General features: G+C 37.3%; 3 protein-coding genes across 5 annotated transcripts in view; 2 read left to right on the forward strand and 1 right to left on the reverse strand.

The window, feature by feature from the left end:
- ryr3 (ryanodine receptor 3) overlaps positions 1-2,591 on the forward strand; it is an 89,555-nt gene extending 86,964 nt beyond the window's left edge. For all 3 annotated transcript variants that reach the window (XM_056240127.1, XM_056240128.1, XM_056240129.1), the window contains 5 exons: positions 303-459; positions 615-679; positions 763-863; positions 1,003-1,054; positions 2,285-2,591. In XM_056240127.1, coding sequence (XP_056096102.1) covers positions 303-459; positions 615-679; positions 763-863; positions 1,003-1,054; positions 2,285-2,380 — 471 coding nt within the window. In that variant the 3' untranslated portion in view covers positions 2,381-2,591. The remainder of the gene's footprint in view (positions 1-302; positions 460-614; positions 680-762; positions 864-1,002; positions 1,055-2,284) is intronic.
- Positions 2,592-3,428: 837 nt separating this feature from the next.
- Positions 3,429-22,901, reverse strand: aven (apoptosis, caspase activation inhibitor). Its single transcript, XM_056240131.1, has 6 exons — positions 22,636-22,901; positions 21,959-22,136; positions 5,180-5,250; positions 4,979-5,074; positions 4,614-4,896; positions 3,429-3,760 (listed from the first exon to the last, which is right to left on the reverse strand). Exons 1-6 carry the CDS (start codon positions 22,840-22,842, stop codon positions 3,630-3,632), a joined length of 966 nt encoding a protein of 321 aa, XP_056096106.1. The 5' UTR covers positions 22,843-22,901; the 3' UTR covers positions 3,429-3,629.
- chrm5b (cholinergic receptor, muscarinic 5b) lies at positions 15,831-25,903 on the forward strand. The gene is made up of 2 exons (XM_056240130.1): positions 15,831-16,071; positions 23,884-25,903. Exon 2 carries the CDS (start codon positions 23,962-23,964, stop codon positions 25,483-25,485), a length of 1,524 nt encoding a protein of 507 aa, XP_056096105.1. The 5' UTR covers positions 15,831-16,071; positions 23,884-23,961; the 3' UTR covers positions 25,486-25,903.
- The last annotated feature ends 51 nt before the right edge of the window (positions 25,904-25,954 follow it).

Raw genomic sequence — 25,954 nt, forward strand, 5'->3', positions numbered from 1 at the left:
CTTGAGCATCAAATCAGCATATTAGAGTGATTTCTGAAGGATCATGTGACACTGAAGACTGGAGTAATGATGCTGGAAATTCAGCTTTGACATCACAGGAATAAATTACATTTTAAAATATATTCAAATAGAAAAGTTATTTTTCAAATTGTGATAATATTTAACGTTTTTTACTGTAGTTTTGATCAAATAAATGCAGCCTTGGTGAAAAAAATCTTACAAACAGAAGTGTGTGTGTGTGTATATGCCCAAACTGCTTTGCTAGATCATTAATAACTAAAACAAATCCCATGAATCCTCAGTGCTACCTGTTCCACATGTACGTGGGTGTGAGGGCTGGCGGTGGCATCGGTGATGAAATCGTGGACCCGGCCGGTGACCCCTACGAGCTCTACCGCATTCTGTTTGACATCACCTTCTTCTTCTTTGTCATCGTCATTCTGCTGGCCATCATTCAGGGTACTGCTGCACTGCACTGATTTACATGCTCCATTAAACTCTTTATATTAACACTGCTCGTGAATAGCACTAGCCAACCGATCATAACCTCACACTCAATATTTGTATCTTCAGAACATCAACATAATAGTGAATGCTTTCATTTTTCAAACCAGGTTTGATCATCGATGCCTTCGGCGAGTTGAGAGACCAGCAGGAGCAGGTGAAAGAGGACATGGAGGTGAGTGATGTCACACGTCCTCCTGTGAAGTCTAAAAAGAGCACAGTTTTTGTTCCTGTTTTAACGTTTTGTCTTCGGTCTAGACAAAATGCTTCATCTGTGGAATCGGGAATGACTACTTTGACAGAACCCCGCATGGTTTTGAGACCCATACTTTACAAGAGCACAATCTGGCCAACTATTTGTGAGTAAATCATCTATATGACGTACTACAACTAACATGAACATACAATATGCCATCTGATGACAACCTTTTTATAGTTAGAATGCTTCCTTTTTAAACAGTCAACACATCTAAAAATTTAAATATTCCTATTTAACAGATTCTTCCTGATGTACCTTATCAACAAAGATGAGACTGAATACACTGGTCAGGTAATCTACTAATCTAATTTCAATTAATTGAATATAAAATCATGTAACTGTTCAAAGGTTTTAGGATTGGTAAGATTTTTGTTTTTGTAAGAAGTATTATGCTCACCAAGGCAATATTGTGAAATATTATTACAATTTATAGGACACATATCTCAATACTTGGGCAAAACTCTTCACACAGTGATCACAGCAGCTGTCAATATAGGCTAAATTTTGGATTATTTATCATTACTTTGGCACAAAATGCATTCAACGACTACATCTTTCGAATTACATCAGTTCTTTTCTCATAAACTATTGCACACGTTTACATGCTCTTTTCAAAACTGTTCAACTTTAGTTCAGTTTCAAAACTGAAAAAGACAGTAATTTGCTACACCAAACTGAAATATATTCTGATTCTGAAAAATCAAATACTATCAAAACAATTAGATGTTGCTGAACAGCTACACAGGTGTTAGTCTTTCAAATTAATTTCCATCTGTACAAAAGGAGGAAACTAGGAATTATTTGTACTGAAATTTAAACATGGACCATGTAAAATACTGTAGTGAATTATAAATGGTAGAATGTCATTTCATGTTTTGTAATTTCTTTTTACAATTTCTTGTTGACAAACTTTGCTAATGTTATGGGAGAATGAATTGAATTGAGACATGACTGAAGTGTTTTGGTAGTTTCAGTGAATTTTGAATGTGAAATCTACTGCTGTCCCAAGTTGAAAGTTGGTTGGAAGAACTGTGTGAAGAGTTTTGGAAAAGTGACCCAAATATAGAAAAATGTGTCCTAGCGATTATTTAAAAAATAGAATAAAAATAAAATAAAAACTAGTAAAATAACTGTTTTGTATTTGAATATATTTTAAAACTAATTTATTCATGTGATACAAAACTGAAGACTGGAGTAATGATGCTGAAAATTCAATGTCACATGATCCTTCAGAAATCATTCTAGTGTGCTGATTTGCTGCTCAATAAACATTTCTTATTGTCAGTGTTGAAACCAGTTGTGCTGCTTCAAATTTTTGTGGTAACCGTTATACATTTTTTTTCAAGACTTTTGATGAATAGAATAGCCAAGTTCTGCATTTATATGAAATATTTTTTTTTAAACATTATTATCGTGTTTAATAAAAAGTATGTTTTTACTGACCCCAAACATTTGAACGGTAGTGTATATTATATTTCATAAATTATATCATCACATTACTTCTCTATCCTTTTACTACAGGAGTCGTATGTTTGGAAGATGTATCAGGAGAGGTGCTGGGATTTCTTCCCTGCTGGAGACTGTTTCCGGAAGCAATACGAGGACCTGCTGGGCTAGAGGACATACTGTTGTCCTCAGTCCAAACATGAGAGAAATCACATGCTTCAACCTACATGAGCTCCTAATATAAATGGATTTTAGGATCTTATGTAGGTTGGACACAACATCCTAAACTAGCTCTCATCAAATGCTGCTCACCGATTCATACAAACAAAAAAAACCTCAGCCGTTTCTCCACCAGAAATGACAGTGACATACCGAGAACTCATTGTGATCAAGCCAAAAATGTGAACTCAAGTACAACATTGAGAGAAAAAAGACAAAAAAAAAAAAAAACATGTAGCACACATTGCCAAATTAAGACACAAGCCATGTTTGAAAAAAAAGTTGTGAGATGAGATGTTACCATATATATGTTTTTGATGTGTTGAATGAACGTCTACACAAATATGCACAAGAATACCTTCTGAGTGCCAAACACAATTTATGCCTGTTTGATTTAAAAACAAACAACAACAAAAAATACTATGAAGAATGTGCAATGCCTTTAAAGACGGTAATCTGACTGGTGGAATGAGACATATAAAGATCATCTGCTTCAGTCCACTAGATGTTTCTCATACAGCAAAGTGCCTTATGACAAGAGACTATGCAAACATTTGGTTCCCGCTCGTATGATTTGCTAGTTTGCATTTTAGTTTAGACTCTCACTGACAGTCTCACTTGGGTTAGTAGTTTTGTAGCTTTAGTTGATGGTTCATAAGTAAAGATAATCACTGTTTTTTTTAAAAAATGTTTGGTTAAGGTTCAATAACTGAAATCGTGTTTGCCTGATCATTTATGAAGTACGACTGCAAAACAATGGAAATCTATATTCAAGGACAAAAATTATTAACAAATGTATTGAACTGTCAATACTGTAAACTGCTATTGTATGGCCATTTGTATGTATGTAGTGGCTTTGGTGATTTGCATTTGTTTTGAGCAGGGGGAACGAAAATAAAGTAGCTGATGCAATAAATCCCAGCTGGCCATAGCTGCATTTAATCTGAATGAAATCTGAGTCAATCGAGGAGTGAGAAAACTGTTACATGGCATTACATCAGCATTTTTAGGAGTTCTATATTGATGGAGCATTTATATTCCACACGACTGAATTAGCCTTGGTTATTATAAGACTTCATGAAGTGTCCGAGTATGATGTAGACGTCCACACAGAAGTAACGCTGTCAGCATTACTAAAGCTGCATGTGCTGATCTAATCCACAGCCGTGTCAGTCAGCAGGGAGAAAGTGCTTCTCTCAGGTCAGGAGATCATGCTGTCCAACCAGTCCTCCAGATCCTCTTCTGTCACTTCCTGCCTCGTGGGTTCAGGTTCACTCTGCACTTCTGGCTTTGTCTCTTTCATAACAACGGTTTGATCTTCTTCCTCTGAACCTGTTGAGGTGATAAAATCACATTTTTACACCATGTTCAGGAAGCTACTTTGAATCTATAACTTGCAAAGCTAGAAGATTGAAGCACATAAAGTAGTTCAACAGAATCGAAACTCAAGATAAGTATTTAAGGATTATATGTGTATCAGAGGATATTTTCATTCTGCAATAGAATTCAGGTAGAATTTTACCAAAAAAAACAAACTATGTTATATATGCTAATGTTAAAAAAAATTGCAAGACTGCATTTCATTGATCAAATTACAGTAAAAACAAAAAGTGCAGTACTGTTTTGTATTTGAATATATTTTAAAAGGTCATTTGTTCTTGCGATGGTAAAGCTGCATTTTCAGCAGCTATTACTTCAGTCTCCAGTTATTAATGTTGAAAACAGTTTTTGTGGAAACCATACTTTGATTTTAGTTTTTAGGATTCTTTGATTAGAAAGTTGAAAAGAACAGCATTTATTTGAAATAGATTTTTTTTGCAACACTTTACTGTCACTTTTGATCAATGCAATGTGTCATTGCAATGAATAAAAGTAATATTTTCTTCCACAAAAATCTTACTGACTTTATTTATAAAGTGAAAAAGAACATATTTAGCTAAAAAAACAACAACAACTGGGATTAAAATAATTTGGCAAAATTCAGCTTGAACTGAGAATGTTACATGAACTGTCTCACTAAAATGAATTAATTCCCAAACACTACGCTACTTAGTTAATTTGTCACTGAAAGTTGCTATTTTTAGTTAGTTATAATACTCTCCAACACTGTTTAGCAAAAAAGAACCAAGATACACCAATTGATTTGAACAAAAAAGAACCAAGATATACCAATTGATTTGGATACCTTGTATTGGGGTGTTCAGCGCATCATCTGTAGCATGGGATTGTACTGAAGAAAGTTCTGTGACGGGTCTCTGCAAGCTGAGGAGAAGGTCGAGCTCCTGGTCAGCATCATCAGTGGCCGCAGGGACGGCTGTGGAGACACAGAGTGACGCTGTGGTACTTGAAACAGGCTTTACACTGCAGGAAATGCCCAGGCCTGACTCTCGGCCTGCCTGAGGAGCTGTCGGTGTCGAGTCGGTTCTGTGAGGGACTGTCACGGGCGGCAGTTCAACAGGAGTCGTCACCTGAAGCATATTAAAGCTCAACTACATCATACTTTACTAGTAGCATTTCAAAGTATTTCAGCAGAAAAAGCAATGGATCTACCTGAACAAGCTCAGCCTCCAGGTTCAGTCTGGTGTGCAGTGGAAGCTCTTGAAGTGACTGAGTTAAAGCTGGCAGGTCAATAAAAAGAGCTGGAATCTGGAGAAGTCACAATCAACCATAGGAAGATGTATCCTCAAAAAACGCAATAATTGCACAGCAAATCTTAATATTAAGTGACTTGAGAAATGACTGATTATGCACCTGATTTTTTGCCAGTGAGTCCATGTCCCAGTCCTTCTCATCAGAGAACCTGAACTGTGTGAAGGAGTCCCCTAAAACAGATAAACATGCGAACTATGTTTATACAGTATACCAACCTGAGTATGTTAAGTGAGTCACCAGCTGTTGTACTGGTTTTGTTTCAACACTTTCAGGAAGCTTGGAATGAATTCTTTATTTTGGTAAAATTATTGATGTGTTGGTGAACGTTTTTTTTATTACTAATAACACTATTAAATGATCAACAAACTCAAAATTCTCAAAGTGTTATAATATTTACTATCAAATATTATTAATATTTGACAGTACATTTATATGAATCTTACCAAATAGTATTACAAATAAATTAATATTAATAATTGATTTAATTCAATATTTAAAATCAATATTATAATAATGCAATAATATCATAGATTATTTTGTCCACTCTGTGTTGATTCATTTACCAGGATTAAAATGATCCAGTTAACACATTTAATTGAAAATTATACTACAGTTGTGTTATTTATTTTAGTATTATTTATATACATGTTGTATTCTAAATTAGCATTAGTTTTTATATTTTCAGTTTATTTCAATTTAAGTTTAGTAATTATGTTGTGCTTTTGTCTTTTTTTTTCATTTCCGTTTAATTTCAACTTAAACCTATTTTATTTTAGTTACCAAGGCAACATTTCTATTTTTTTTTTTCATATAATATTTACATTTTATTGTAAGATTTATTTTGATGAATTAATCGTCAAAAATAACTGCTGTACTACAGCTCACCTTCCAGACCCTATATTGCTGATACAAGTCAATTATTAATCATATTTTGCACTTTGTTTTCAATTCCAAATGGACATAATGACACGGGCCAAGAAAAACAACTCGGTTCATTGCACACCATCACAGCAGCAGCTGAACGTGTGTCATCTTTTGAAGTCATTTTCACCTTGACACAAGCAGCGTGAAATGTGAGGCGGCAGCAAGTTGGGACAGCTGAAGAAAGAAGCGTGAGTCTGTCACACACAGCTGTCCAGCCAGGGTGAGGCAGAATAGCAGGCGTCCCGTCTCAGAAACACGCTTTCACTAAAGACACACTTGCCAACTGCAGTTGGCCAAACTGACAGGGATGATACAGCGCAGGGTCTCGAGGTCAAGAGGGATCCTTCAAAAGCGAGCATTCTGCCACTAAAGGCTCCATGTAAAGTAGTAGCCTATATTAAACTGATAAAGAAGAACCTAAAGATGTAAAATTGTCTATATACCAGTCCAGTGACTCAGAACCGACGTCACAGATTCCTCGTAACGCGGAGCAGAATGCCAAGTACGCAGTGGTTGATGTCGCTGTTCTGAGAGAATGAGTAGCTGTGGACAGGAGAAGACATCCAGGCAATTTCATCACGTTTCCTTCACTGGCAGTGACAGCGCCATGGAAACTGCTGCCATAACAATGAGCAAATGTCCTGTCAGCATGTGCGGTGAGGGTCAGCGTAGCATTATCACAGCGAGTAGTGTGTGTGTGTGGTTAGCCAATATAACAAACCAGCTGCATGTGACATGCGTACTGCTGTGTTGCATTAATTATGGTAAGACACTGTTTGTACAAGTGAAACAGTGCAAGAATAATTGTAGAAATAATCATACACGGTTTACTAGGGATGCAAAAATATAGAATAATAAAAATACAGTCGTTCATTGTTAGTTCACAGTGCATTAACTAATGTTAAAAAACAACTTGATTTGAATAATGCATAATGTTGGAATTAACATTAGGTGGGGTATGTAATTTTCTTTTTTGACCGTTTTTTCAAAATCACTTGATATCCTATTCCTAACCCACTTACAGCCACTGAGTTAGAAGCACTGAAATGAAAATTAAGCAATTTAATCATCTGTGGAACAGGCAGGACTCGAAAAACTCCAGCCAATCATTTCCAAGACCACCTAGAATCATTGGACAGTCAGTGCGTCAATCAAACGGTCGTACCCCATCCCCCTCGCGCGCGTGTCCCCTTCGTGCGCATACTCAAAGCTCGCGACCCAGTCACAGTAAATGCAAGTCGCCCCAGTACAGAGAGAGAGAGAGTAAGTGCAATCTCGCGCATCAGAGTTTTGCAGATGCATGATTGCGCGTCCATGTTCTTCGAATGGGTGGAGTCAGGGCCAGCGTTGGAGGAAAGAAGTTAGGACCTTTTGAGTTGTGTATTTTCAAATTCTGCCGACCGTTTTGCAAATCCCATACCCAACCTTTAGATTAATAAATGCTGTATTGTTCCATCTTTTAGTTCATGTTAACTAGAGTACTTTGCGCAAAATAAATAACTTTTCACTTTTTAAATCTTTTTCTTAATTCATTTCCCAAATTATTGTACTTTTATTCTTTTTTCAAAACAAGTTTAGAAAAATGCCCTAGGACAGTTTTTAGACTTTCAAATGAAATGGATAACCAAAAGTTGACATATTGTGCATATCTACAAATAAGCAAAGAACTCAATAAGGTTCTTTGTAAATGTCTGGTGTGAAAGGAAGAGCAGTTGTCAGTAGCAGCTCTCTCTGGTGCAGTGCTGGCACAATGTCAGTGTGGCAGATGTTGTCTCTCTGCAGGCTGGCGTCCTCTGACCCGCTCACAGGAAGCCACATACAAGCACAGGTCATTTCCTCCCAGAGAGTGGCACCATGTATGAAGCCTGCCAACCCAAAACTGGCCAGTGTTCTTTGCTTTTTCAAGGGCCCCAATAGGACACTGATGACAGGAGGACCATGAAACGCTGTGGACCCACAAGCACAGGCCATCCACTGTTAGTCATTCAATGGCACTTAATGAAGGGAGGCTACAGCCTTTTGGAAGTAGCTGCTAATTTGCTTTGTCGTCACGGCTCTTGAGCAAATCATTGCTAAGCCAATTACCACAAAGCAACTCCGTAACGAACTGAACCATCAAAATAAATCAGACTGTGATGATTGCAATTAAAACATTTCAAGCCGAACATTCAAAACAATATGACAGTTATTTACTGTACGCTTCAAGATAGCTGCCATGAAGAACACCAAGAGTTTCCTATTAGTGTCTGGACTTGAAAGGAAAGACTTTTGTGCAGTTCACACACTTGGTACATTTGAAAACACATCTTTAAATGCAACATTGCTTGGATATCTGACAGAGGCCAAATGTGTAAAATAAAAAATGTTTTCCTTCAGATCATTAAAAGTTTGAGCTCTGCTTTCGGTTTTGATCAGATACTGAACAAACTGTTGCGTAACCTTCAAATCATTATGTTTATAAAGTGGTCTGAGCTTCCTAAACCAGAAACGGGGAATAAAACACATCTATTCAGTTAAATCACAATTGAAATGACTGGAACTATAGCTGTGAATCTCTTCATGTGCTTTCAATGGTGCAGAAAGTGACAAATCAACTCTTATTTTGAAATCTTTAATGTATCAGAAATCAAATAATAATAATAATAATAGTTATTTCTCTGTTTATATCTATAACGAGTCACGCAGATACTGGGCTACTCCGCAGTGGTACGACCCAAGCCAGTCTAAAATAGCCGTGTACCGTAGTGATTCAGGATAAAACAAAAACACGGTATGGAAATTGGATTTATGATGCTCATTTCATTATATATTTTTGAACTCAAAAAAAGTTACCGATTGCAGCTTTAAATATGTGCGTGTATTTATAAGCATTTTCTTTTTCAATTGGACAAAGAAAGAAAGATTATCAGACACAGGATTGAGTCTCATGATTGATGAGTTTTCCAGTGTTACAGACACAGTGTTTACGCCTACTGCTCTATATTAATCTATTTAATTCCTATTTATTTGTGAATGCACGACGTCCCCATATGTCCGGTGCAGTAGTGTGTGTGAGAACAGGGCTCTAGTGTGAGGTGCACCTCCTCAAGTGAATGATGCTGCTAGTAATGAGTGATACTAGATGCGAGCCATGGAATGAACGAAAGACCACAAAGAGCAGAAGTCGTCCAGAGTCCTTTTCTAAATCCATCTTTCTCGGCACAACCTGACCTACACTACAAGAGCAGCAGTATTCTCCTTTCGTCTTGATATTTTTAGCTAAACATAAAAGCTACATAACGTGTGTGTTCACTTTCTACAAGTGGGGCCAGTATTGCAGCTGGGACGATGGGTTGAGCTGATCATCAGGTTAGCAGACAGCTGTGGCTCATCTTAATAAGACATTTAGAAGAGTCATTTATTTCCATAGAGATGAATCAAGCACTCAATGCGCTACTCTTGATTAAAGGAGATGCTTTTCCCAATGATGAACACAGAGGAAACGCATCTCAGGGAGCATCCTCTTCAGAAACTACTAAAAAAGCAATGTCAATATTTAAGAGGAGGAAGATATTTTATAGAAATTAATAAAAGCATGTCACATAATATTGCAGTATATGGTTTTCTGTGAGAATTAACAAAAAAACAAAAAAAAGTATTTATTTCATTTATACAAGAAAAAATATCTATTTTAAAATTTAAATAATAGGCGGCTACATGCATTTTATTACTTAATATTTTTTATATTATTTAATTTTGTATTCTTTTATTATGTAATAAGTTTATTACTTTTATTAAGCAAACAAATCCATTATTTTATACTACTTAAAATAATACATTTATTATAAACATTGAGAGACCTGAAATACTTGAAAACATTCAAAACCAAAATGCAGTTGTACTAGATCATAAAATATCATACAAATATCGAGGTATACATTTTTACTTAGTTTTATTGCCCAGGTCTAATTAGGACTGCATTCAATTTCAGGACGCACATTGAATCGGAAATCTATAGTGAACATGAGTACCATTTACATGGCATACATAATATCTTGGAAGATTTCTCTTTCATCTCTTATAGACTTCCCAACTACAGAGAATCTAGATTACAGAGGAATAATAAACTGAGGTATTTCAATGACAGCGCCCATTAAAAACATCCACTTCCAACCAAATACCAAAGGACTTCATGCCCCAAATATCAACACTGCCCCATATAATGCATCTCTGGACATACATGATGACATCAAAGGGACAATCAGGGGACCATTTCCTGGCAGAATGATAAAACAGATTCATTGGGGACAAAATATTAGATCACTCAGGCTATTTATAGTCAAAAGCTAGCATTATTACACAACCACATTTATACAAAAGTGTCACTTGAACCTTTAACCTGTAAATACGGTTCGAAAAAAGCTCCCATATTTCAGTGATGTGACAACAGGGAACAATCGCCACAGGAAACAAACAAGGAGTAAGTTATGCTGGACAGATAAAAAGATATGGAACGCTAATATGGAAATGATTCGAAACAAGTGGCCACTGTTGCTCTTCCCAACATTCATAAAGGTGTCTGAAGGATACAAAATGGCTTTAAAATAATGAGCGGCCTCATGCAAATCGCACAGGTGTTATGGTAACAACAGCAGCGAGGGAAGAGAGCGAGTGTGAAGAGAGACACACACAGTCATTAACAGAGTGGTTGTTACTGTTACACATTATTACAGAGATGACATTCTGATACTGTGTGTGGGTGCAAACGCACACCCCCGCATCATAATTACTGTCCAATGCTTGATGCAGGGGACTACAGTCACAGTATGAGGCACGATCAAAAACGCAGGTGCTCAGCATTTAAGTGAAGGTTGCTCCAGCATTCTTCCAGAAACGATTTGTGTGATTACACTTAGCAGCCTGGAGTGAGTCAACATCCCTTTTGCATACTTTAACTTAAATCAAATAGGCTCAGATTCAGAGAAAACAAAGTCCATAATTGATATTCAATTAGTTGGCAATGCATGGTTAGCAAGTATACCCCAGTTGAAAGGTTTGGGGCCGGTAAGATTTTTAAGAATGTTTCTGAAGTCTCTTATTTTATTCCTGTGAAGCTGAATTGTCAGCAGCCGTTGCCCCAGTCTTCAGTGTCACATGATCCTTTAGAAATTATTCGAATATGCTGATTTGCTTAAGCAACATTTTATTATCAATGTTGAAAACAGTCGTGTTGCTTAAGATTTTTGTATGAACTGTGATAAAAAAAAATTTCAAGACTTTTGATGAATAGAAAGTTCAAAAGGAGCATTCATTTGAAATAGAAATCTTTTGTAACATTATAATAGACTTTAATCACCATTGATGCATATAATGTCCTTGTCATTGATCAATTTAATATTTAAAAAATTTTTTTAAAGGGGTCATATAATGGTACATGCACTTTTACAAGTTGATTGTACTGAAATGTGTGTTGGCAGTGCCTGTACACAAACATCATATAATGATAAAAATCCATCCAGTGGTTTTGTTTTAATCTCCTTATATGTTTTCCCCTGCCTCAAATCGAGCCGTTCGTTTTTGTGACGTCAATAAAACGGACGCCCCCCCACGATTGTTGATTGACGGGAGCGTTTCAACACAGACCCGCCCTCGCACATGAGGTAGCTGTCAATCATAGTCTGCGCGGCGCGGACCGGACCGGCGCGGTCATTGTTGATATGCTGGAGCACTGTCTATGAGCAGAATGGCGTCTAAGCGATTGTGGTGTTCTGTTCTTGGGTGTTATAACGAACACAGCAGTCATTTTAATGTTCCTGAATCCGAACCGCTGAAGACGCAGTGGCTGAGTTTGTTTTCGAAGGGAATATTCCACACGAGCAACGTCAATGCTTTCATGTTTGCGCGAATCATTTCTCACCAGACTGCTTTATAAACGAGGGTCAGTATAAAGCTGGATTTGCTAAGAAGCTTTGCTAAAAAGGATCGGTACCAGATATTCGTGTTCCTGCTGAACCTCCAGAAGAACGGAAGTGAGTGAAACGTTTTATTAAACTTTATATTATTATATTAATCTTTGCAAATCGCTAGCTGCACGCTTCACAATGAATGCGTCTAAGGTTTACACTCAGTCAGGGTACATTACGGCATGTTTTTTATGTACAGTGGTGTGAATAAGTTATTACCCCCATGCTAAAGTTGCCTAAAAAGAGGAATAAAAAATCATCTTTTGGAAATTGATCTTAATGCCTTAATTAGAAAAATGAGGAAAAATCCAACCTTTAAGGACACCAATTTTCTTTGTGTATGAATAATGTATCATAAATAAATAAATGTTCTTCCTTAAAATACAGGGTGCATAAGTCAGGCTATGTTAAATTCCCATAGAGTCAGGCAGATTTTTATTTTTAAAGGCCAGTTATTTCATGGATCCAGGATAATATGCATCCTGATAAAGTTCCCTTGGCCTTTGGAATTAAAATAGACCCACATCATCACATTCCCTTCACCATACCTAGAGATTGGCATGGGATACTTTCCATAAGATCATCTTTCAATGCAAATCAAACCAGCTATTAGGCTAACTGAAATAACACCATGCCAATGGGAATTTAACATAGGGGGGGCCTGACTTATGCACCCTGTATTTTAAGGAAGAACATTTATTTATTTATGATACATTATTCATACACAAAGAAAATTGGTGTCCTTAAAGGTTGGATTTTTCCTCATTTTTCTAATGAAGGCATTAAGATCAATTTCCAAAAGATGATTTTTTATTCCTCTTTTTAGGCAACTTTAGCATGGGGGTAATAACTTATTCACACCACTGTATAACGTTCTCAATATAATTCATAATTCCACGTTTATACTGAACAACGCGTTATGGTTATTGTGTTATTGTGTTACAAACGGTGTATGCACAGAACAGAGGGGCGGAGTGAGCGCAGCTCATGATCATTTAAAGGCATATGCACTGAAACGGCCTGCTGAAAACAGAGCTGTTTTTGACCAGGTAAAATAAATGTTTTCTTACAATCCTAATGAGAATTTTTAATTAAAGTATATTACAAACTTTTAATTTAGACCCTAAAGAATCATATTAGCTTGTACAAAAATGGCATTATATGACCCCTTTAAAAAATACGTTGTGCATGACCTTTGCCTTTCAGAGCATGCGCAACAACGCTGATTCCACTTGCATTCCAATTAAAGTGCAAACAGTAACACATTATCTAGGTCTGTTAGTCCAAATTCACAAAATCCGGACAGGCTATTGACAGTAAAAAAAGCTTATTTATTGCTTTAGTCCAACTGAAACTGAACTTAGAAAGTGCATGTAAACAAACACATCTAGCATGTGTTTATCAGCATGCTTAAAAAACAATAAGGGTTCGATGGTAGTTATATTTTAATGGCTGACTTTGTGCAAGATACAGTAGGTTGTTGCTTGCCAAGAATATGAAAAAAGAGACAATCTAGAGAGCTGTGTCCCAACAGGGTGCAGTCATTTGTGGAGGGTCCAGCTGGTGAAACTGCCAGCAGCAGGGCCACAGGTGGAGGTCCAAGGTACTGAAATATAGGAAAGCAAGTTGGGAGGGGGCAAGGTTTCCTACAGGTGCAGTGTCATTGGTAATGAATCAACATCTCTTTGCTTCTCTGCAGGGACACAGACAGGTCGAAGTGCAGTCCACAGCTAAACAAGGTCATGAAATTCAGGCAGCATTTAGGATTCATTTGCTGCTCTCACTGTCAAGTGTAACCCGAGTATGTAGCGTGTAGGGCTGAGTTGTGTCTGCTAGCCATCTGAGACCCAGAGGAGACGTACTACGTTAGGACAGACACACAGATGCAGGCGAACACAGCGGAGCTGTCACTGTATATCTATGCCCTTCATTATTAGTCCTCCTCCAGGGTACGTGATATGGCTCATATCCTCCATTATGATCTCATTATGATCAATAAACTTGGAGGCCTGGAAATCCTGCCCTACATGGAACTATCTTACATAAGCCATTTCCTGTCAACCTGACTGTACGACATGAAGATGTGAGAATGTGATCGCACTGTGGCATTGTAAAAAACCAGGTGACGGCTGACAAAAGGAAAAAGTGTCAAAAGAAATGACCCTGAATTGGTCGATCTGTACTCAATCCCCAACCAGACAACGCTTACGCAGACACACCTTGCAAGGGCACGATGTCACTCATTCCCTGAGCGTCCTGCACTCTTACCATTGCAACTTTATGTTTGTACTGTGTGCATTGAATCTGTTTTTTTTCTCATTGATCATTCAAGGCTTCCTTTGATGGCCTGTGATGTAACTAATTGCACCCATGCAGCTGTGAGAGCAGAATTAGAGGGATAATCTTCAAATAAACAATAAGGCTAACCTCTTAAAATAGTGTAAGTGCAAAAATAAATGAATGAATAAATAAATTACACTGTCATTCAAAAGTCGGTTTGATTTTGTCATGTTTTAAACGAAGTCCCTTATGCTCACCAAGACTGCATTTATTTGATAAAAATTAAAGTAAAAACAGTAATATTGTGATTCAATAGTATTACAATTTTAAACAACTGTTTTCTATTTTAATATACCGGTATCTTAAAATGCAATTTATTCCTGTGATGCAAAGCTGAATTTTCAGCATCATTACTCCAGTCTTCAGTCACGTGATCCTTCAGAAATCACTCTAATATGCTGATCTGCTGCTCGAAAAAAATTCTTATTATTATCAGTTGAAATGTGATGAATAGAAAGATCAAAAGAACAGCATATATTTTAAATAGACTTCTTTTGTAACACTGTAAATGCTCATGTCATTTTTGATAAATTGAATGCATATAGAAGAATTTCTTTCAAAACAAAAATCTTACTGACCCCGAACTTTTGAGCAGTATAAATAAATAAATAAACAAACAAAATCATAATGGTCAAGGATATATGAACAGCTAAATGCTGAAGCACATAATTTGTAAATGTTAAATATATCACTTCCACTTCAATACTATTATTCCAGTGCGATGCAGGAGCATTGACTCAACTAATGATGTGAATTTGGGGTGAGGCTATTCATTTGGCTAACCAATGCTAGATGAATTGTATTTTTTGTTTGTTTGGTGAAGCTAGTGGAACAAAACCAATTTAACCGTAAGGTTAACTTTCATATTGGAATGACCAGAGATTTTTGATAACCTCACGTTGAACATCAGACAAACAGCTATATTCCCTCAAAATATATGGGAGAAACATTTTAAAAAAAAATCAATTAACCTGGCACCTTAATAAGTTGTACTATTTTAGAGGACCATTTTACTTTGATTTGAGCTGAAGTAGCTCCTATACAGACACAACAAAAAGTCATTAAATGACCCTCTTACTTCTGTATTTCTAGATAACCGATCATCTCCACCCACTTATTTGCTCGCAGCCACGCTATCTGTGTCAAAAGAGAGTAATTAATGCCTCCATTATGTTTCAGTGAGCATCATACCACCCTTTCACACCCCCCCTCTGTCTCCAGCATGAGCATGAACGGTCTACCCTTCATCCCTTCATTTCTGCTTCGGTTCAGCCCCCTGCTCTTCTCCTCTTCCTCCCATTCTCGGCGTCTGCCTGTTGTTCACTGCCCCAAATCATGACGATCATCCCAGCCCAGAGGGAATGACCTCCTCCCAGCCATTCACATCTGTGTCTGTCAGTGCATCCACAGGCAGCAGCACATATTCATCTAAAGAAGCAGCAGCAGCAGCAGCAGCAGCAGCATTTCCCAATCATCCTCCACCACTGAGAGAAAAGGAGATGCTTAACAATGGACTTTGGCGTAGTCGTCACAACTTGAGACAGAGCTTTTTACTTTGACTCTTCCTTGAGCACCAACAACCATCCAAAAACCAAGGAGATCATTTTACTACAACTTTGAGGATTATATAATTTAAGAAAAGGCTCACGACTGGATGAAGAAGCAACATCTAGACACTTGATTCCAGAGTGGTGAGAGTTCACAATAGAGGAAAAGGTTTGGGATGAGTGACAGTGTGACCGAGCCAGATCTGTAGATGGAGTTCAAGGCTGAAATATGAAAACAGTGAGTACTGAATACATACATCTTTTACAGGTAATTAGACAATTTAGTAATTAATATTGGTCAAACTAGCTAGGTGGCCGAATATTAGGTCAACATTATTAAAGACAATAGATATCACTGACTGTTATTCTAATTAATTAGTTATGTTTCAATTAAAATGTAAATGGGCAATTCATCCAAAAATGAAAATTCTGTCATCACTTTCTAACCTGTATCAAAAAAGTATTTTTGAAAAAAGCAGGGGGGGGGGGTAACCTTGCCCATACAATGTCAATAGGGTTTAATTTTGTTGCTTTTATGTTCCACATAATAAAACAAAGTCATACAGGTTTGGAGATGAAGGTGAGTGAATGACAGACGTTTCATTTTGGGGTCTATTGTCCCTTTTAACAATAAAAAAAAAAAAAACAGACATTGTTTTTAATGTTATGTTAGGGACATCCCAGAGTTCCACTAAGCTGATTTAAATGGGTAGAAAAAAGCAGCACAGAAAGCTCCTACCTACAGTAATTTGGAAATTGCCAAATAAATCTAACATAGATGTAATAAACATATGCTTTCAATGATGTTGAATTTGTTAACATTAGTTAATGCATTAGCTATCATAAAATAACCATGAACAATACTTGTACAGCATTTTACTTTTTTTTTTTACATATAGTAATACTTACACATTGAAGTTTGAATTGAAACATTCAACATTAATGCAATGTGACTAATAAAGGCTGTAAAAATAGTTCAGGGTCCTCAATGCATTAACTAATGTTAAAAAATGTAACCTTATTGTCATATAAAGTGACTAATATTATATTATTATATTATATATAAATATTACACCATTAATATTATATTTGCATGCATTATTAGTTTTTACATTTCCTGTAAAAATGCAATTGTGTTAACAATACAGACTCCTTACCAAAACTAGAAATCAATGCAAAGCTTATATGGCTGTGTTTACAAAATGTTTAAATATTCAAGCATCTTAAGCGGGAAATTGTGCCCTCTTTAGAGGGCTCTCCACATCAATTTCATCTGAAGGAGATCATTATTACCTTGTAATATGAGGTACTAGGTGGCAATTACCACATTCTTCCTCATACTGGATTTTCATTTTCATTTCATTTATTTTATGTATTCTCTTTTCATGGTAATGCAACACGAAATGCCACAACAACAATTTAACAAATCCAACAAACACAACAACAAATCCATGACAAGAAGAACAGGAGTAGGATGAAGAAGAAAAAATCTTATAAACTCCTACCCCATTCTTATAATAAAAAAGTTACAAATTAGATGGCCTCACCGACATGACAAAAGATACAAAGCAATGTGAGTTGCAGGGTTATTCTGAGACCAAAAAAGACTCCCAATGTTTGAGCAATGTCCTATAATGCTGGCCCTAGCAACAAGTTCACCGCCAGAGACGAGGTCTGGATGATGCAATTCAAATTTAAAGATGTTATCGAGAGTTTCTGACAGATTAATCTTTGATCAACTGTGAGATTAGACTAAATAAAATTACCCATCTGTGTGAGTAATATGCACAAAAATGATTGCATCAAAGATTTGCTACAGCATGAAGCCTTCTTTCGGTGAACTGATTTTCAAATTGTTATCTGACAAACGTAGTTTTCTTTACAGTGAAAGCCTAAAAGATACGCCTACTAGGGACTATAATTTGACATACATAATAGATCAGTGCAAATCAACAGATTACAGCAATCTTGCTGCTGAATGCAAATCAAACCTGGTGGAATATTGTCTCAATTACATAACGTTGCAACACCTGTGTTACCGTGTCAAAGAATGGTTAAGAAAAAAAAAAGAGTTTTCTATGAACAGCATGACGATTTCCTCACTCAAACTGATAGATTACAAACTACCATGTGGGTGACAGACAGAACAGGTGCAAGCCCCTGCTGTCATGAAGAAGACAACTCATCTGTTTTAATGTGTAATATGTGTAAATAAGAAATGAAAATGCTGTCATTTACTCACCCCCATGTAGTTCCAAACCTGTAGAACTTTGAAGGTGACTAAATGATGACAATTTTAATTCTAGGCAAACCAACCCCATCAAAGAATCCAGATTAAGTTATGATTTTGGTCATTTGTGAGAAAGCTCAAGGGTAATTGAAGGGTGTTCCTGGTGAAAGCTGAATTACACTCATTTGGTATGTAATCAGTCCGTTACCACCACACACACTAATCAGGGCCTGCTGGCAGAATCATAATAGGATAAAAGACAGTAAGTTGAGTATCGCAGGGGAGGTCAAGCAACTTTGAAAGACATGTGGAGCTGAACAAACCGGAACAGCCATTTTTCTATTTATAACTTAGCTGAAGTCATTATATTGCAATATTTGACCAAGAGGTGTGACCATATTTATATATCTTGCCAAGTCAAACAAAACTTTGAAAGACTTTGTTTATTCCCGTTTATTACCATTGTTTAGGCTTAGTGCTTTTCAGTTCCTCGACCTCAAAGAAACAATACTATATACATGAGGTCGAGGAACTGAAAAGCACTAAGCCTAAACAATGGTTTAAGTCTGTGAAGGCATTAATGGGGATGGAAGGAGATAAGAGTGATATGGTGTCTCAGGATCAGAACATCATGCAATATGAGTGTGACAACTTGGCAAAGCACTTTGCTTCTGTGTGGGATTATGCAAGTCACATTTCACCGTCTGAGGAAGAGGTCACCTGCAAGTTATCCAACTGTAGTATACCTCTTTTGAGTATTGGACAAGTTAAGGTTAGACTTCGCAATGTGAAGGCAGCAAAGGCTGCTGGTCCTGATGGCATTCCTCCTTGGATGTTAAAGACCTTTCATGAGGAGCTGGCACCGGTACTATGTGATATCTTTAACACGTGCATGCAAAAGAATATTTTTCCCAAACAATGGAAGGAGGCTATGGTCAAGGCTGTTCCCAAAAAAACAAAGCCCAGTTTTCCAGCAGATTATCGGCAGATTTCATTACTTAGCTGTGTTGGAAAAGTGTATGAAGGAATCCTCAGAGATGCCATTCTGGAGGATACAGTTGCTAAAATTCAACCATCACAACATGGCTTCATGGCGAACAGATCAACTGATACTGCACTGATTCAAATTCTGCAACACTGGCATGAAGCACTCAATAGCAATCCTAAATTGGACATTCATGCTGTTTTTGTTGATTTTACTCTAGCTTTTGACACAGTTGATCATTGTCAACTGCTTTATGCACTAGCTGACATGAATGTCAGACGTCCACTTTGGCTCAGTGTAAGGAGCTATCTGAGTAACAGAGAGCAAAAGGTGAAGTGGGGCTCCTGTGTGTCTAACTCCTACCCAATTTCAGCTGGTGTTCCGCAGGGGGGACTTCTATCCCCTCTGCTTTTTGTCATCGCCATAAACAGCTTGGATTCCCGCCTGCCTCCTTCAGTAATTCCGGTGAAATATGCCGATGATTTAACAATCACTGAATTTTTAATGGGATCCTTACCAGGGTTAGCACAGAAGGCCTTGGATTCAGTGGCGGAATGGGGACATGAATTTTCATTGGCAATGAATGGAGGTAAGACAGTGGACATGGTCATTAGCGCCAGGAAAGACAAAAACATTCCCTGCCCTTCCTCTCTTGTAATATCAGGACATGTAATTAGCAGAGTTTCCACCTTTAAACTACTTGGAGTTCAAATTTCTTCTGATCTGTCGTGGGGCGCACACATTAAGTACATGATTTCAAAGGTGCGTCCTAGAATCCACTATCTCTGTGTTGCTAAAAATGCGGGTCTCCCATGTGATGTTTTAATGAAAATATATTTGACATTTATACGGCCAGTTCTTGAGTACGCTAGTCCAGTATGGGGTGGACTACCAAAAGGTCTCTCTGATGAGTTAGAAAGGGTCCAAAAACGTTGCTGTCGGATAATAGGTGTTCCAACTTCTTCACTCCTATCATTGAGTGAGAGGCGTGACGAGGCCACTATACGCACTTTTACAAAACTACTCAAGGACAGTTCATCACCACTGCATTGTTTCCTGTCTGTGGCTCCAACACCTACTTACCTACTACGCCAGCGTAGAGAACTTATTGTGCTCAGGAGTAAATCAATAAGACATGAACTTTCTTTTATTCCACGTGCTCTTAAACTGTTTTATAAATAACTTACATGTTCTCTTTGTATGAAACCTGATGTATTTCAGGTTTTTCTATGCATCTGTTTTACTGCTCCTGTTTGTTTCTTCTATTTTAATTTTTACATTTTAAATTAGGTACATAGGTTGTTCTGAGTATGTGTTCTGTTTGATACATTTCAGGGTTTTGTCCTTCAATATCCTGCCTTGTCAAACTCTTAAATAAACTAAACTAAATTCCCTGTTAAAATATAAAATACAAAATACAGAAAAGAAGATTCTTCATCAAAGCAGTCAAGTTAAAGCACTGAACTATTTCTTTTGTTGTTATCATGGTGCTGTACAACCACATCATGATGGTAAAGCTGTCCTACATAATTCCTGAAGTCATGGATACAATACTTGTTCTGGAGAACAGATACAAATTCCACCCACATTCACAGGGATCAGCGAGTTTGAACCTCTGATGACTAATCGTAAATGTGCAGGGAACAACACAGGAAAAAATAGAGAGCAACAAAACAGATTAAGTGCTCCAATTTAGTTTGGAGTACAACTTTAACTGTTTGGCCACGACAAACAGAAACAGATTGCCACTAACAAATGACATTTCCTAGTACGTATGTTTGCACAGATATGCACGAGGGATAAATAGTCTTTCTTTTGCAATACCACAAGAGGCAGTGCAATCCTGCAGTACTTCACTGTCGTAAAATTAGATGACATAAATATATCTCATGAATATCAATGTGGCTTTTGAGGAAGCAGATTAGGGAAATGAGAGGCAAATTGAGCAAAGAAAATTCCCTCAAGAGAACGGCGTAATGGAAACTCATTCTGCACTTACAGGGAATTTAGGCTTGTTAAATTTGACGTACCAATGACTTTGTAATGGTTAATTTTGAATAATTAGACAGTTGTGTATGACCTGCCCTTGAACAAAAAATGTACAATCTCTGCATTCACTTACTGACATACATACAGGAACTGGGCAGCACATCAAATCGTGTATTGCTTTGGCTACGGGTATTTCCTGAAAACCCATTACATCATGTTTTCTTTATGTTTTAACTTGCTTATACAGTACTGAAAAATATAGGGTCAGTAAGACTTTTATTTTGAAAGAAGTCTCTCATGCTCACCTAGGCTTTTCAATTTTCAGCCTCATTACTCCAGTCTTCATTGACACATGATCCTTCAGAAATCATTCTAATATGCTGATTTGCTGCTCAAGAAACATTTCTAATTAATGTCAATGTTGAAAACAGTTGTGCTGACTAATATTTTTGGGGACATATTTTTTTCAGGATTCTTCGATAAATAAAAGTTCAACATAACAGTATTTATTTGAAATAGAAATCTTTTGTAACATTACAAATGTCTTTACTGGCATTTTTGATCAATTTAATGCATACCTGCTGAATAAAATATTTTTACTAATCCCAAACTTCTCATTCAGGCAGCATAAAATAGACTGTGAGTGGTAATGGTTGCTCGCTGTGCTGTTTGTAAACATGGCAAAAACTGTTGCTCATCATGAGATGAGTCCTTCTCCATCAATCAGATCCAAACATGCAACAGAAAAAGAGTTTTGCCCTTCTCATCGCATTTAGTATCTCAATAGCACACAGCTGGACAGTCGTTTAACGCCATCGTTGTTGTTATACATTAATTTTAGTTTTGATCTCCTCCCGGCATGAGGTGTATCAGAGACACGGGGGAAATATTAGACAGATTTAAGTGGGCAGTATGTCTTACCAGCTGAAGTGAGGAGGACATGATAGTCTGTGCCTCTTTGTGTCGGTACATCTTCATTAATTTCCTCTTTCTCCGATTCCTCATAACGGTCCCAGTTGGGCTCAAGCTTTCGTCGAGAGAAGGTGTTGTGCTCCTCTACTTCCTCAAAGTTTTCTTTGTTGTCATGGTCATCTTGATTCTGAAAAACAATCAGAAAAATGATGACAGTGAGCAAACATGACACAATACATACAATGAAATGAATACTTAAATACTTATTGATTTTAAATTGGTTTGGTTTCTAATAAACTATTAAAATTACCATGGTAGCGGCAATGCAACATGTAACAGTACTGATAGTTACATGTTAAAGACATTAAAAGACAAATAGTACAGTAACCACTGCCAACACATTATAGTACAGTAATGTTACTACAGAAATACCATAAATTAAGTTTACAATTATTTTGCATTAATCTCATTCAAACAGTGTGACAGTCTCTCTTAATGCTTGTGACATTATTTTATTTTCACATATTTAATATTTATGACATCTGTGTCTAATACCAAATAGCCAGAGTTGTATAGTAATCATTAACTTAGTGTAATTATGCCATTATAGTAACAGTTACTCTGGTATTTCGGCAGAAAAAAATGGTTCGTTGTCATGGAGATTGTTTTGTATGGGTGACACTCACTCGTCGAAACTCTCTAAAGTCTGCGGGAGGTCCATATTCGCGCCCTCTTCCTCTACGATGGTCCCGTTTGCCTCTTCCACGATGCTGGCCCCCTCTTCCGCGACCCCTGTGCTCTCCCGAACTGCCAGTGTCCCCCTCACCTTCACCTCTACCTCCACCTCCTCTTTTCCAATGACCACCCCGTCCCCGACTATGTCTACTCTCCATAGCTGAATATGAAAATAAGAACTAATACCGAGACTGTAATCATGTAACACACCACAACAGTTGTTACATTTAAAAAGAACCCTCTTCAATGGAGAAACGTTACCCCCATTCAAATAGTTCCGCCTAATCATGAACGTGAGATTGTCATCTTTAGGCTGGTCGAACTGGGGGGAAAAGTATGAGTATTATCAGTACGTAGTATCAAAAGTAGGGGTGACACTAGCTCTTTTGAAGGGGCATGTGAGATCTGGTGCTCCCATGCAATCCTGTCATTCCTTTGCATATAATGGACTGTAAAAGGTAGTATAAAGTAAACTATAGTAAACTAGTCCCAAACTAAAATGCACGTTTGAGCTGTTAAAGCAACTTGCAGTGACGTTTCTTAAAATATGTCAGTGTCATTGTTTTGTCTCAAGATGCATATCAGTAATGTTTTTTTTTTTTTTTTATCTAAGGCACGTTTAAAAAAGCTAAATGTCTTTGAACTAAGGCCTAATCCTAGCTTAATCTAAGCCCTGTCTATGAAACTGGGCCAATTTTTATATTACAAGTTTTCTGAAATGCTATGTTAAATATGCACATTTAATTAATTATGCTCTCATTTGCATTAATTTCCAAAATATGAAATCGGAACATTGGACAAAGCCAGGTTCATTCTTTCATTTTGTTATATCTATTTTTTAATCACTCCATAAATCCATACTGTCAACAGGCAGAGAAAAAAAAACATGTTTTTCTAAATAAAAGGTTATAGGAATCTTTTTGAAATAGATATTTTTTTTGTTAAAACCTTGAGAAACTACATAAGAATAAAACTGGAAATTTGGTGTATATACCTGTTATTGAAATGCCTACTGAACAGCCTTTATGACACAAAAAGAACTCTTGAATGTGCATTTTGGATGTTTTCTTTCCACTTGTCTGAAAGAAATGTGCATGAAAAAACAATGCTTTGCCTGTAATGTCTTAGAAAAGTACACTATTTTTATGTTTAAATTTTCTGTTTTTGAAATGTTAAGTCTCTTTGTTCTCTGTTTTCAGATGATCCTTTGCCAAGTGAGCATGAAGAATACAGTGCAACTTTTATCCAGCATTTACTAACCTGTCAGCAGTAACAGGATGGACATGGATATTCAAAATTTAACAGCAAGTGGAAATGTCTCTGCTGTCCTGCCAGCCCCATACAGTCTGTTGGAGGTCATAACCATTGCAACAGTGTCAGCTGTTGTGAGTCTCATCACAATAGTGGGGAATGTTCTGGTGATGCTCTCTTTCAAGGTCAACAGCCAACTTAAGACTGTTAACAACTACTACTTACTCAGTTTAGCTTTCGCAGACCTCATTATTGGCGTGTTCTCCATGAACCTGTACACATCCTACATTCTCATGGGATACTGGTCTTTAGGGAATATAGCATGTGATCTGTGGCTGGCCCTTGACTATGTTGCAAGTAATGCATCGGTGATGAACTTGCTGGTCATCAGCTTTGACAGATATTTCTCCATTACAAGACCACTTACCTACAGGGCTAAACGGACCCCGAAACGTGCAGGCATCATGATTGGCTTGGCCTGGTTGATATCGTTTATATTGTGGGCTCCACCCATTCTGTGCTGGCAGTACTTTGTCGGCAAGAGGACGGTTTCTCCTGACCAATGCGAGATCCAGTTTTTCTCAGAACCCACAATTACATTTGGTACAGCCATAGCAGCCTTTTATGTCCCGGTATCCATCATGACAATTTTATATTGCAAAATTTACAAAGAAACTGAGAAACGCACAAAGAACTTAGCAGAACTCCAAGGATACCCATCGCTGGACAGCCGTGAAGACTCTAAAGCACGGAAGCCAATACTGCAATGCTTTAGCTTTAAAAACAAGAGGGACGGGACTCAAGCGTCATGGTCTTCGTCCAACCAGAGTTATGTAACTAGGACAACATTGCAGTCTGATGACTTGTGGACCAAATCAGACCAGGTCACCACCTTGAACAGTTATACATCCTCAGAAGATGACGAGCAGTCTGTCTCTGAGATGACCCCTCGAGAATCTTTCAAGAACCAAGAATCGACACTCAATAAAAATGGACAGCTGGACTGTTATGAAGACAGCAAATATCTAAGTGATCTTGCAAAATGCTCCCAGACGAACAATAAAAAATGTATGTCATACAAGTTCAAGCCGATCCTTAGTGACATCACCGTTTTGCAAGGTGGTACCGAGACTGAGAGAACAAACACAGATCAATGTCAGTCCTCAGAGCCACAGGCTCCTTCATCCACCTCGGCTTCTACCAAACCGGAAGATCCAAACTTAAAGATCCAGATGACCAAGCGTAAACGAATGGTCCTTATCAAGGAGAAAAAGGCTGCACAGACTCTCAGTGCCATCCTTCTGGCTTTCATCCTCACCTGGACCCCATACAACATCATGGTGCTCATCTCCACCTTCTGTTCTAAATGCATCCCAATGTCCCTCTGGCATCTGGGCTACTGGCTCTGCTATGTCAACAGCACCATCAACCCTATGTGTTATGCCCTATGCAACAAGACCTTCCAGAAGACCTTTTGGATGTTATTCCTCTGCAAATGGAAGAAAAATAAAGGAGAGGAGAAACTGTACTGGTCTGGTCAAAACCATTAAATACAACAGAGATGGCTAACATTAAATTAATTTGAGTTTATGCTGTGCATACAGCACCATATTCCTTATGTACATATTGTTTGAAAATATGATTTGTTAATATTTTATGTAGCTTCTAATCTGTTTTTATTTAAAGATTATTTAACATGTTTACATAGCAGTGTGTATTTTACTATTGCCTAATGTCTAAATGCCAGGGATAGTGAAGACAAAAAATAAAGATATGGACTGTGACGTTTTAATTATAGATACCAAAAACATGGTTAACTTTTTGCGATAGAATGATTTTAAATATTATGTATTGTACGCCTTGGTCATGTCAGTGACACTGCATGCATAGAAACGTAAATATTGAAATATCAAGTGTGCAAAGCAACGTTGTTGTATTATGTTTGCATTAACTAGACAGTGTTAAATATGGATCCGTCACTTCTGTAGAGATACACACAAAAGATTGTAGCTTCACTCC

This window comes from Rhinichthys klamathensis, unplaced genomic scaffold (genome assembly GCF_029890125.1).
Source record: "Rhinichthys klamathensis goyatoka isolate OS25496 unplaced genomic scaffold, OSU_Roscu_1.1 h1tg000579l_1, whole genome shotgun sequence".
NCBI lineage: Eukaryota > Metazoa > Chordata > Actinopteri > Cypriniformes > Leuciscidae > Rhinichthys > Rhinichthys klamathensis.